This window comes from Plecotus auritus (genome assembly GCF_963455305.1).
Source record: "Plecotus auritus genome assembly, chromosome: 2".
Taxonomy (NCBI): domain Eukaryota; kingdom Metazoa; phylum Chordata; class Mammalia; order Chiroptera; family Vespertilionidae; genus Plecotus; species Plecotus auritus.
The window spans coordinates 206,878,022-206,891,825 of NC_137771.1; the positions used below are offsets into that span (position 1 = coordinate 206,878,022).

A 13,804-nucleotide genomic window follows, 5' to 3' on the forward strand; every position below is an offset into this window, starting at 1 on the left:
AGTGAACAAAGCAGGGACACTGCCCTCAGGGAGCTTTCAGTTGGATGGGGGAAAAAGACATTCATCAGCTAAACACCACTAACAATCTACAGATGATGATGCCTGATATAAAAGAATCATGCCAGATGCTATGGGAACATATAACAGGCAAAGCCACTCTGGTCTGGGTTTTGGGAAGGTCTACCAAAGGAAGCAACATTGGAGTTGAAACATGCATTATTGGTTGTTAACTAGGCAAAGTGGGAGTATGGAAGGTGAAGAGAGAGTATGTGTGTTCCAGAGAGTGGAAATATAATGTTCAAAAGAACTGGGTAAATTTGCCTTTGCAGCTGTTATGGCTTTAGGAAAACATGTCTTTTTGGAGCAGTGTGTTGACTTTTGCTGCCAAATAGCTAAATATATGTTTTGTGACTACTTATGAAGTTTATTTCTCAGCGGTTCGTGTGAACAGAATATCGTGAAACAAAGCAGTTAAGAAGCACAGAAAGCTGGCTCTCTGGATCCACCTTAGAAACTGCTAACCAGATGCTCTTTCTGTGAGCCACATTTCTTTTGAAAAATCTCTACGAGGTCTTTCAACACTTTCCCACCATCTAAACTGTGCATCCTTTCAGGGACAACAGGAGAAAGGTTAACCAAATTCATAACTTATTAGCCCACTTTCCAAATATGCTTTACTGGGTTCTGGTTCCCTGGACAATTCTGACTTTTGATCACTTGCCAAATAACTAATGGAAAATAAATGGCTTGATCATTCTGTTACCTTCAACAGTTGTAAATCAGGATGGCCAGCCTCTCATAGAAGGGAAACTTAAAGAGAAGCAAGTCAGATGGAAGTTCATCAAAAGGTGGAAAACCCGTTACTTCACACTGGCTGGAAACCAACTTCTGTTTCAAAAAGGAAAGTCTGTAAGTTCCTCTGCTGTTTATGACACCTGCATTTTTAAAGTCTTGATTTCCACCAACCAGCTAGGTAGGCATTTTGTCTTGAGTTAAATATCAATATTTTTCTTCTTCTCCGTTTTACAATTATACAGTGTTGTTTTATTACCATGTTCCTTTCGCTGCCCATTCTGTTCACGTCTATGTTAGTTGGTTCACTGTCCATCTTCATTTTATTATGGGAGCTGTTTTTTGTTGACTTAGGTTTTTAGAAGATAAACTGCTCTTGACTGAAACACCCTGCCTTTTGTTTCCCTGCGGATCACCTACATACATTTATGGCTCATCATATTGACTGCGATTTCTTTTATAGTTACAGGTTTTATTTAGAGGTGGGGACCAAAGGAAGGGGAACCATGGACAGGGTGGAAGAAAAAAAGGCTGGTCTATTTTAAGTTACTTTTGAAATCACCGAAGTTTAATTTGATTAGGGAAAAAAATGCTATCTTTCATTCAGCGAGTGAATAAAATGGGATTCTAAAATAATTAATAAATATTCATTTAATAGAATTTTCCATCTGAACAAGGATGCTGAGTAAATATCTGTATTCTGAATTTTTCAGCCTCATTAGGACTTTGTGAAAGCTACATATTTCATTATTCTTATGTAAAGTTTTCCCCTTCTTTTCAAATCATATTTATTGTCATCCAACTCTACTCAATCAGGATCAGGGAAATAAAATCTTGACCTATTTCTTGGCTACTTTGAAATATAATAATAATAATTAATAATAATAATAATAATAATAATAGCTCATCAGAGCTCACCACATGCCACACTGGATTGCCTCAACAATCCTCTGAGGTCAGCACTATTATTATTGCCACTTTACAGAAGGGGAAACAAGGCTCAAAGAGACTGATTGACTTGACCAAAGATAGAGCCAGTAAGGTAAAGAGGGCAAAACTGGAGTCAGGCTTGGGCAGTCTGACACCAAACATGTTCTTAAGTGAGTACTTAGTCCTGCTTCCATGTACACTTAAACACAGAGCCAGTGGCAAAGCAAACTGCGCATCCTTTCAGGGACAATTAATTAATGAAAGGTCTTCAATTGCTTAAAAATACAATGCACTGAGAACATATGCACTATATTTTTAGAGTACTCATTATAAAATTTATTTATTACCCAACAGAATCAAATAATCAAATATGGCATATCTGAATTTGACAAATGCTGATCAGTGCTTTTTTTTTTAATATATATTTTATTGATTTTTTACAGAGAGGAAGGGAGAGGGATAGAGAGTTAGAAACATTGATGAGAGAGAAACATCGATCAGCTGCCTCCTGCACACCTCCCACTGGGCATGTGCCCGCAACCAAGTTACGTGCCCTTGACCGGAATCGAACCTGGGACCCCTCAGTCCGAAGGCCAACACTATCCACTGAGCCAAAACGGTTTTAGCTGATCAGTGCTTTTTCAATCTATAAAACTTCATGTTAACTTTTTGAATAAAAAAAAGACTTTGAAGACACCTATTCTAAACTCATGTTACTTTCTTCATTTGTGTGTATAATAAAATATACAGATGGATTTTTCTGTGGCTGAAGATCTTTTTAAAAGGGAAGTAAAGTGTGTGTTCAATTTAGACAGTTATTGGAAGTTTAAGAAACATTATTTTTGTTTAGTATAGGTTCACACTGAAGCATGTTTAAACTGTTAAAAATGGCCATCTGAATTTCCTGTTTTCCTTTAAAAAGTCAGGAATATAAGTCAAAATGTAGTGACTTCTCAGATCCCTTGAGTCAAAGCAGAGTCAGTGCATAAGAGTGTTTTTCCTGAACTCAAATAATGACCTTTATCCTTCTTGATTCGGAGCTTTTTAATAAAGTTTAGAGAATAAGCTATTTTATAGTTGGCGAACTTATTTGACATCTTTATCGGGAAATAATGGTTTAACATTCCAGAAACCTGACAAAACATATGGCTCAAATATTGGGAAATAGTATAAAATAGTATAAGGACCACAGCCAAATCTGCTTCATCCCCAGGGACACAGTAACCTGGCAGTGGTCAGCAGTCTAGCCACATTGTAAAGGGCCTTTCTTGTAAATGAGAAAAAAATGTGCAATTTAAAATAAAAATTAAAAGGCTATAGTGTTATTTTCTACTGTTAAGATCTCTACCAACCAGCTAGGCAACAGTGTCCTTTAACTTCCTGGCCATGTCTATCTTGGTTAATTCACTGTCCTTCTTGAAATAACTATGATAACATTTTTTTTATCAGTTCTTTCACTTATCAATCTCTGTACTGTAGGCTAATCCAAAGAAATACAATTTTATTACCCTCAGATACTGTAAACCACAGTAAGTTGACAAATACTGTCTAGTGCAGATATCTTCCAAGTTTTATCCTATTTAGCCCCTAAAAGAATTTGGAAAGATCTATATTACCTATAGTATTTTAAGTTGTATCAACACTTTAAACATAAATTTAAACAGTTGCACAAACTGTAATTTCTGTTGAATTATAAGCATTTTCATTTTAAAATAAAAAGATCACATATTTTCTTTAAATGTAACCACTGGAATAAAATACCATAGCAATTTGACACCTAACACTATCCATTTAAAAATTACATAAATTAGTTATTCTTTAATAGAAATATTTACATTGTTTTTGAAATCATATTTTTGTTCTACCTCTCCCACAGCATTTCACTGTAATTACCCTATCATTTTTCATTGCAATAAAACTATGTATATAAATTGAAATTTAATTTTAATTTCTTGTGACCATCAGTCTCTAAATACTAATGTTTTTTATTTTTCTCTTTTAAAAAATTATATCATTTATGAAAAGCCATAAGTATAATACCAAATATATTATTATATTACTAGTTATTATCCATTAATAAGTGAAATGCTATTGGAAATGCATCTCTTAACAAAATAAATGGGGATGATAATGTTGCCTTGTTTGAAGGATGCTTCCCTGACATTAATATTCTGTACTGCTTTTTTAAATTTGTTTGATGCTCTTGAGATTTTTCCAAGTTGCATAATACACCATGGAAAGTTGGGGATGAGCAAGAAGGGTATCTTTTCATTGCAAAGTGGAAGAAGGATGATTGTACAGGAGAGGTGGGAAAGGGGAATTGATAAGATCCTCAACCACAGGTACATTCTCCAGGAGACAAAATGGAGTTAAAGACCTGAAATTGCTTTAAAAAAGTATCTGACCCCTTAAAACTATTCATGCTAGCAGACAAATGACGCTTTCAACGTTCCACAGAGTTTCAAAAACAGTTTGATCTACTTAAACACTGAAACCCTTTTTATTCTATTAATACCCTTTTCTCAGATATAGCACAAAGTAAAATTAAATTCCATGTTTCCCAAATTATCTCAAATTCTGAGTTAACGGTACTCCAAATTATACTGTTAAGTTTTGCTCTATTGATGAAGTTTTAATATTAATAGAAAATGATATAAAATCATAGAAATATGAATTAAGCATTTTCCCCAATCCCAAGGTATAATTTCTATAAATTAGCTATCTTGTGCCAATTTATGATACGATAACAAAGGGCCAATTGTTCACTCCTTTCTTGTTCTAACGACCCTTTGAGGCAATGGCGCCCCAAATAACAAAGGCTTTGAGCCATATGAAGCGAAAGGATTCTGATCCTCTTGGAAAATTCTCCAGTAGCCAGAGATCTTTCCATCCTCTGGGAGCCAGCTCATGTGTTTTACTTCCCATATGCATTTCAGAAAGACGACCCTGATGACTCACCAATAGAACTCAGCAAAGTACAGAGCGTGAAGGCTGTGGGCAGGAAACGCAGGGACCGCTCTCTCCCTCGGGCTTTTGAAATCTTCACAGACAATAAAACCTATGTTTTCAAGGCCAAGGATGAGAAGAACGCAGAAGAGTGGCTCCAGTGCATCAATGTGGCAGTTGCCCAAGCAAAAGAGAGAGAAAGTCGAGAGGTAACCACATATCTGTAGGGACTCGCAAGCCGACCTCACACTGACTGTGTACAATGGCATTGCATTGTCACTGCCAATGTCAAGAAAAAAAGATAAATTCGCCGAGTCATGTGTTTTTTTTACTAAATACCAGTGGAACAGTTTTTCCTCAGAAGCAGTACCCAAAAGTGGCAGGATTCCTAGCACATTTTATATCCTAATGGCATTTGCATTAACTTCAGAACATTTGTGTAAGCTAGGATAATCATAGGAAACCATTTTCTCCATCCCTAAATTCTGTGCCACTCCCATTTAAACTTGAGATTTTGGGTTTTGCCATTACCCATACTTTTTTTTTAAAGAATTAAGCTGTGGGAAGCAGAATTCTGGAATGACTCCCAATGACCCACACCCGATATAACCTTCTCCCCTTGAGTGTGGTGGAACCTGCAACTTGTTTCTAACTAGTGGAATATGGCAAAAGAGATAGACTGGTCTCTCTCCCGATTATGTGATATTCTATGGCCAGGGTAAAGAGATTTTTCAGATATAATGAAGGTCCTTAATCGGCTGACTTTGAGGTCATCAAAAGGATATGATCCTGGGTGAGCCTGACCTAATCAGATGAGCCCTTTAAAAGCAAGTCAGAGACTCTCTTTCACTGGCCTGGAATAAGCAAGCTGCTATGAATCCTACAGCTTCAAGGAAATGAATTTTGCCAGCAACCAGTGAGCCTGGAAGAGGGTCCCCAGCCTCGTGTAAGAGCCCAGCCCCAGCCCACACCTTGACTGCAGCTTTGCAAACCCTGAGCAGAGGACCCAGCTGAGCCATACTTGGACTCCTGACCCACGGAAACTTCAAGATAATAAATATCTGCTTTTTTAAGCTGCTAAGTGTGTGGTGATTTGTTATGTAGCAGTAGATCACTAACACAAAAGCAAACTTGGGCTATACATAAAGTATCATTTTTTTCTTAGAAATTTACTAACCATGGGATTTAGTATAGAAACCCAGAGAAAGATAACAAATAGTCAATACCCTTCATTCATCCTTGACTACTGCTAACTCACTAGGACAGGAAATAGAAAAGAGGCCAACTGAGGAACGAAACGATTCACTTTTAACATACAAACTTTGAGGTATTGTGAGACACGGAAGTTATTACAAGTGGGAAATGGCGTTCTGGAGGTCAAAAGTTGGGCTTGTTGAATATATGGATGGTCACTGAACATGTGGAATTAGTTGAAATTACTCAGGATGAGCAAGACAAAAGAGCTTCTAAGGGCTACCTGAAAGTTTTCAGAAGTGATGAAAAAGATTAACCTCCTTTATGCCGTAGCAATTTATGGAGCAGCTACCAAGCAACAGGTACCATGCTTGGTCTGGAGGGACAAAAGACTCACCTCCTCCACTCAAGGAATGTACAGTGTAGTGGAAGAGACAGATGTTTACAACAAAAACAGAAATGCTCTGTGGCAAGTACCTTGATGGAGGTTTGTGAGAACACAGGAGAAGGCACCACCGCAATGGACTTTGAACTCAGTGTGGGCTCCCTCCCTGTTTCCCAGAGTTGTCAAATAAGGAGCTTGCCTTAAAGAACTATTCAGAGTGTTTCTGGCAGACACAGAGCAAATGGTCAGGAGAGGGAACCGCCTTGCAAAGGCAAAGGAGAGAGAGGGAACGTGGTCCATTTGCAAAACAGCAAATCCTTACCCAGGATTGGAACACATGGGGCCTTTGGGGGAATGGTGTAGGATGATGCTGGCTTCCCTGCAGGGCCATGGCATAAAGGGCTTGGTTCCATGCTAAGGATCTTGAACTTTGTCCTTAAGATAGTGAAGCATCATTAAAAGAGATAGACTGGTCTCTCTCCCGATTAAGAAGAGAGAAATCATTTTGACAGTGGTATAGAGAAAGGGATATGGGATATTATAGCAGGGAGATGATTTGGGAGGTGCTTAGGAGGTGTTTAGGACCTGGCCCAATGTAGTAGCTGGGAGACAGAGGGAAATGAAAGTGCAGGAAAAATATTGAACCAGTGAAATGGACAGGATGCTGATGGATTGGAGAGAGCTGGTATGCCAGAATGTGGAGAAGTCTCTGATGACCCCTAATGCTTTCTTGGGAAACCTAATGAAGATGGCAGCTTTCACTGAGAGAAAAAAATTTCCAAGCAACAGCTTGATAGGTGGGCCCATGGCAAATTAAATTTTAATGTATACATTCAGAGTATAGACAAGTGATTTACCTTGGGACTAGAGGGACACCCGCTTCTATGAAGCTGGGCAAGAAAGGGTGTGAAAACGTGTGTAAATGATTCTCTAAATATTGTTTTAAACTCTACCATCGATTGGTTGCCTCCTGCACAGGCCCTGGGCCCGGGGCAGGGAGGAGCCTGCAACCAAGTACATGCCCTTGACCGGAATCAAACCTGGGACCCTTCGGTCCACAGGCCGATGCTCTATCCACTGAGCCAAACCAGCTAGGATTACCAGCTCCTTCTTGAGAGTCAGTGAGTAACCCTAGCTAGTTTGATTGATTAGGAAAAACTGGTAACTGACGAATGGAAATAAAATATTAAGTGATACTGCATTAGTTATTAATAATTTAAATGCCAATCATGTGCTTGAACCTTTCATAGCAGAGATTACAGTAAAATGCTGGTTCCGTACTGATTCTGTTTTCACTAAATGCTTGTCCCCAGAAAGAAGAGAATGGCCCTACCAGATCAATTTGGAGGAAAATAATTATCTTTGCTGCTTGTTACAACATCCTTGTTACTTAATTAATGAAAATGCCTCTAGTTTATAACACAATTCTCAAAGCCTTGGAACCAGATCTAAAGAGAAGTAAATGTATGAGGAGTAAATAATCTTCTTTCTGGTTTCATTCCATGATGCAGTGATTCCAAATGCAGCCAAATTCTCCTGGGTTCAGAATCACACAAGGAATTTCAGAATCCTCAGCTTCCCACTGATATTTCTGGCACTTCCACCCTTGCTGCCGGCTAGCTTACCACAGACTGGCCTTTCCCAAGAGGGCAGCAATTCCTGCTCCTGGTCTAAGAAGAAACCACATTTCTAAACATGTCTAAATCTTTAAAAATGTTGGTATGAATACAATTATAAGCATGGACTGAAATTCAAGTCGTTTTCATTTTTTACTTCATTTTGACTCTTTTTCCCACCCAAATAGCCATGGAAAATATAAATGTTTATGTGTGAGAATCTCATCTGATTATTTCTTGAGAACCTGGAGTTGGTAAAAAGAAATGCTCAATGTTTTTCTTTAATACTAGGTTTTCTAGAAAATCCTTAGCTGGTGATGTTGAGGGACATTTATTGGATCATCTTCAATTTATCGCCTTTGAATTGAAGATGGTCCTTTGGGGCCTATTTTGTATGGCTTATTCTCAGGCATAAGTAAAGATTACCTGGTTGAAAAGCATTTTCCATTTTAGGAAACAATTGTGAGGTGATGTAAGAGACTATGTGAACCGAATTCAAGGTGCACTGGAAAGAAGTAAATACCAAAAATGCCCTCATCAGGATTTCCAGTCCCCAAAATCTAACTCAGTTTTCAGATGAAAAACAAAGAAAAACCCAAGATGTCATCTTGTGTATAGACATCTTGGTGCCATTCCTCCCCAAAGATGCTTCTGAAAGATAGAGGGGTTGGATCCAGAGCTTTCCACCATCGCATCACTTCCTGCCAGGCTTGTGTGGATACGAAATTCCCGGAAGCAGGGGCTGCAGGGAGAGGTCCTCCCACCTCCGATGTGCAGTTTGTTAGATGGGTAGGCACAGGGCTGGGCCCAGGTGGCTCTGCCCTCAGTCCTTGGTGGGTGTAGGTGCAAATGCATGCTCTTGCTCAGACAGGGCAGGGTTGTGTAAACAGCTCAGCTCCCTCTGGGAACGGCCTCAGGACAGTGTTTTCAGAATATGTTATCAGATATAATTTTAAAACAACTAAACAAATAAAAAAAAACACCTTCAAAACAAGAAAAGATACAAGGGTTGGCAAATCAGGGAGATTTCTACCAGGACAGTGGAATCTAGAGAAAGAGATACAGGCTCTGGGCATGGATACATGAGAATTCAAGTCCTAATTCTACCAAAACCAAACTACCAATCTGAGCAAAATGCTCAGCTCTCACCTCTAGGTTGGGATGAGATGGAACAGAATTGGTGTGAGGCTTAAATGTCATGTGAAAGCAGAGAACCTTTAACTGAATAGGTGCTTGATAATGACACTCCACTAAGGAAGGGAAAATCCTACCAATGAAATTACGACGTGATGCCTTAATAATGTCCAATGAGTAGTGCTTTACTTCAAATGTCTTTTATCTGTTATCTGAGGGATCTGGGAGTTTCTTCTGACTTTAGGTACTTTGTGTGGTGCGTGATAGATAATTCTTTTGTATCCATTTCAGCAACAAAATGAAGCATGGATTTATCCACGGGGTGATGTATTTCTTTCTCAGGTAAAGCACTTAATGGTTGCTTTGCATCACCACATGGAACTGTAGACATTCCTCTAATAACGGCTCTTTGGCTCACTAAGTCCCATTTCATCCCAAACCTCTGTTTCTGTACTTTTCTGTGTACATGATAACTTTATTTTTCAAAGGAAAATCCTATAATTTTTTCAGACCTACTACACATCAATTAGCACACGTGGTGTCAACCATGCACATGACTCAATTAAAGTCACAACGCAAAGCGTTAGCACCAAGCTTGAGTGATAGCTAGTCACAGTCATTCCTGGTGGGTGACAATTGTAAGACTCATCCCAAATTCAGAACTGTTAAAATATGGGAGAGAAATGTAAATAAATGAGCAAAAGTATTAATTTAAGAGTTCCACAGGAGTTTGTTTCACAGTAATCAAAACTGTAATATAAAACTTTTTGTGAACATTAAAGCATATGGCAAATGCAAGACATTTTTTAATCTATTAAAATGGTTACAATGCTCCTAATGCATCCATTCTCAAAAGTATGAGATCGGCCAAAAAAGTCAGTGGTATGAATTAGTCCAAGTCAAAGGCCTGAGAACCAGCTGTGAGTCCTGGAGTTCAAAAACTGAGAACTGGGAGTTCTGGTGTTACAGTGCAGAAGAAGATGGAGATTCCAGCTCAAGAAGAAAGGAAGAATTCGTACTTCCTTCACCTTTGTGTTCCATTTTGCCCCCAATAGATTGGATACTGTCCACCCACCGCTGGTGACAGTAGATGTCTTTACTCGGTCTACTGAGTCAAATGCCAACCTCTTCCAGATTCACCCTCACGGGCACACCAAGAAATAATGTTTTACCAGCTCTCTAGGCATCCCTTAGGCCAGTCAAACTGACACATAAAATTAACCATCACACCCTCTATTTTAATGGAAATAATATGACTAATGTCCACATATAAGCCATGTTTCTAATGCCTCTGCACCCCCTTGATGTGCTCCCCTTTATCCAAGTCCCCTTCCCTGGCAGGAAAGTTAGATAGGAAATGGGCCGAGATGGCAGGGGTGAAGGTCGAGGTCATGAGGTGTATCTTTCACCCACTGTCACAGACTGGGGATCCTGGAGGTGAAGTTGGGATGGTGTCTGAGGAGGAATTCCATAACAAGTAGGAGGAGCATTTCCAGAAGAGGCCCTTAAGGTCAACCATACCAGAGACAACAGCAGGAAATAAGAACTGGAGCCAAGTTGGAAGCTAGGGGACCAGGGAAGAGAAAGGAGTAGAGCAGTAGGTGGAGCAGGTAGTGAGCTGTATGAAATTTATAGGAGCAGGACAATTCCCAAGGTTATGTTTTCTCAGATACCTGCCTAGGTGAGGAGGGTGCTGAGGAGACAGGTTTCCACCTCCTTGTGTGTGTGCTTCTGTTACCAGGTTGCACAGGGCCCTCATCATGTATGAGGCAGAATAGGCGGGCAGCCCTGGCTGAGGCCTTGGCTCCTGGGTCCCATCATGAGGACCCCAGCCTTGCAGAGCACTTTTGATATTGACATTCTTTTCATTCCACACCCCCCATCCAGAACATATTGAATGTGTTTTCTTCAAAGAAAATCTATCTGGGGTTAAGGGAAGGGGAGATAGATATCCTGGAGCTTTCTTGTGCATTTTTTTGTAACATGATAATCAGACACATTGTGTTTACATAGTTCCTTACGCCTTGGTGGACGAACTTTTTCAAAGTTTGCGTTGAATGGAAAGAAAATATGTTTCATCTGTTTTTCAACCAATAAAATGATTAGAATTCGCTTCATACTTAGAACCTAAAAAAGTAATAAAGTACTCAAAAAATGTGAAAATGTAAAATATTCAAACAGATGACAGACTCATTTCTTCATAGGAATAACAGTGTTCCATGAGACCTCATAGGAAATGGGGGGATGGGGGTTTAATAGTAAATTCTAATTTTTCCTTTTTGAATTCTTTTACAATTCTTTTTGGCTTTATTTTATTTTTTAACCACCAGTCACCTTATATCAGGATAATAGTGGTACACACATGTCAGTATAGTACACATTTACAGACATACTAGTAGCCCATCACGCAATATCGTGCGCAGTAGGCTGCCCAACGCTTCTGTGGGAGCTGGCAGGAACCACAGTGTGCCGCCAGGAGCCACACTGCTTCCATGGGAGCCGGGAGGGACCCGCGCCAATTCCGCCGATTCCGCGGGAGGGAGCCATGCTGCTTCCATGGGAGGCGGGCCTGCCGTCTCCTCTCCTGGCCTGCGCTTGGCTGCAGAGGCTGTGGGCTGCCCCACCCTGTCCCCCAGAGGCCCTCCCGTGGCTGGGGCATCGCTGCAGCAACAAAGCAAGAATTTTGCCATGCCACTCACACTGCCCGCTCTCAGTGGCAGCCCCCCCAGGTCTGGGGAACTCCGGCAAGGCTGAGGGGACTGGGAGCCGCCATCTTGTGGCTATGGGCACTGCCATCTTTGTGATGGAGTGGCAGTTAATTTGCATATTACCCTTTTATTAGCTAGTATACATACACCCATTTTTTATATATATTTTATTGATATTTTAACAGAGAGGAAGGGAGAGGGATAAAGAGTTCAAAACATCCATGAGAGTTAAACACAGATCAGCTGCCTCCTGCACACCCCCTACTGGGGATGTGCCTGCAACTGAGGTACATGCCCTTGACTGGAATCGAACCTGGGACCCTTCAGTCCGCAGGCTAACGCTCTATCCACTGAGCCAAACCGGTTAGGGCCATACACCTATTTTTACACAGGCACTATGACAACAAAACAATTATTTTCACATATTTGTAGAAATCAACCTTATTATTTCTCATTATTTTATGTTAGATTCCCCCCCTCCTCTGTCTACCTAGGCTGGGATTTTGTGTAATCAGTAAGAACTCTATGTGTGCTGCACTGTTCTTAACAGAGATTCACTTCTACACACCAGATTTGCCCAGGGAGTATTGTGTTCCCTCTTAATTCAGAGCTATTATGATTTGGAAGAAATGATTTAAATGCCTTTTCTCTTGAGAGAGAAAAACAATGATCCTGTTTGCCAAACTAGCTCATAAACACAAAAATCAGAATAGGGCCCATCTTTTTCATTTAACTAAAACCACAATTGGGAAATGTCTATCTAGAAAAATTACCCATGAAATATACTTGGGGTATGTGTGCTTTAAGTACTGATTTGAGAGCATTTTAATCAGGACTCACTGGAACATTTCACAGAGGGTTATCTTATGCTTTTCCACACAAACACCCCTCACAAGTTCTTGGCATCACTGTAATACTGTTGTCCCCTGAAATCCTACTGTTATATCAGCTTCAAATGAATGCAGATGGATATCCATTGCAGCCAATACTGTCACAGTGAGCTTCCAGTATAAAGAAGCCACTAGCAGAATGCAAGGCAGCCAAGGAAACTAGCCCAATTCTTCCAATGAAGGGGACTCAGCATTTATCATTCAGGTGACAGTATCACAGCTGCTGGAGTGCAAAGACCTTAGAGCATGTAGGGTCCAACTCCCCCACCCCATGGAGAAGCCCCTTCCTTGTCATCACTTGGAGCTGTCATTTCAGCTGCTAATATTTATGGGTATAGAGAACCCATTGCTTTATCACCAGTCCACATTTTTTAAAATAAATTTTTTCTGATTATGAAAACAAATCAAATCTCAGAAAACACAAAGACTATTAAAACATAATAAAAACTCTCAAGGCTTCCTAAAAACATAAGTGGCATAATAATCCCCTCTGTCCCAAGACTCACAAATATAAAAAAGATGCAATTTCCCTACACCACTTGGTAAGTCAAGGGTAATGGAACTCAGAGTTCTTTAGGCCTTAGTCCAAGGGCCCAACAGCCCAAACCTCCCAAGCAAATAAATAAACAAAAGCAACAAAATAAACCAGAGTTGACAAAAAATCATGCAAATTAAATTACAATTCCTTTTTATGAGGAAACTTGCTTCTGACAATTTTTGAGTTCCTTTCCTTTTTTATAGCATGTTCCTGTTCCTTTTTAAGTCTTGTAAGAATTTCCTAATAATCTTCATGTTCCTTAAATCCTACCAAGGCCAAGGACATTCTTCAAGGCTGGCTTTAGTTAGCATACGGAGGGGACGATTTCTGGACATTTTATTCCACTGATTTTTCTGGGGAGTTACTAAATGTTTAAGCATGTAATTCATCCTAAAGCCCTTCTGATTGTTTGCTCAGAAAATAGTTGATCCGAGTTGCAATGACAGACCCTTAGAAGTGGCTTGGAATTTATATAAGAAACCGGTAAGTTATTATGAAGATAATTGAGATTTGTATTTCATGACTTAAAGCTGCCAAAACAAAATTAAGATGCAAAGATGTTCTTAATAATGTTTTTAAAAAGAGCTGCATAGAGAGAGGATCCAAGATGGCGGCGTAGGTAAACACCTAAACTGCTGCCTCGCACAACAATTTCAAAACTACAACTAAAA

At 39.7% G+C, this 13,804-nt stretch overlaps 1 protein-coding gene across 3 annotated transcripts in view; it reads left to right on the plus strand.

Annotated features, from left to right (window-relative positions):
• The window catches only part of VEPH1 (ventricular zone expressed PH domain containing 1), a 213,032-nt gene extending 207,285 nt beyond the window's left edge, over nucleotides 1-5,747 (plus strand). For 2 of the 3 annotated variants that reach the window (XM_080658193.1, XM_080658194.1), the window contains 2 exons: nucleotides 773-909; nucleotides 4,659-5,747. In XM_080658193.1, the coding sequence (XP_080514319.1) occupies nucleotides 773-909; nucleotides 4,659-4,895 (374 nt within the window). In that variant the 3' untranslated portion in view covers nucleotides 4,896-5,747. The remainder of the gene's footprint in view (nucleotides 1-772; nucleotides 910-4,658) is intronic. The other variant, XM_080658195.1, reaches the window with a different exon arrangement.
• The last annotated feature ends 8,057 nt before the right edge of the window (nucleotides 5,748-13,804 follow it).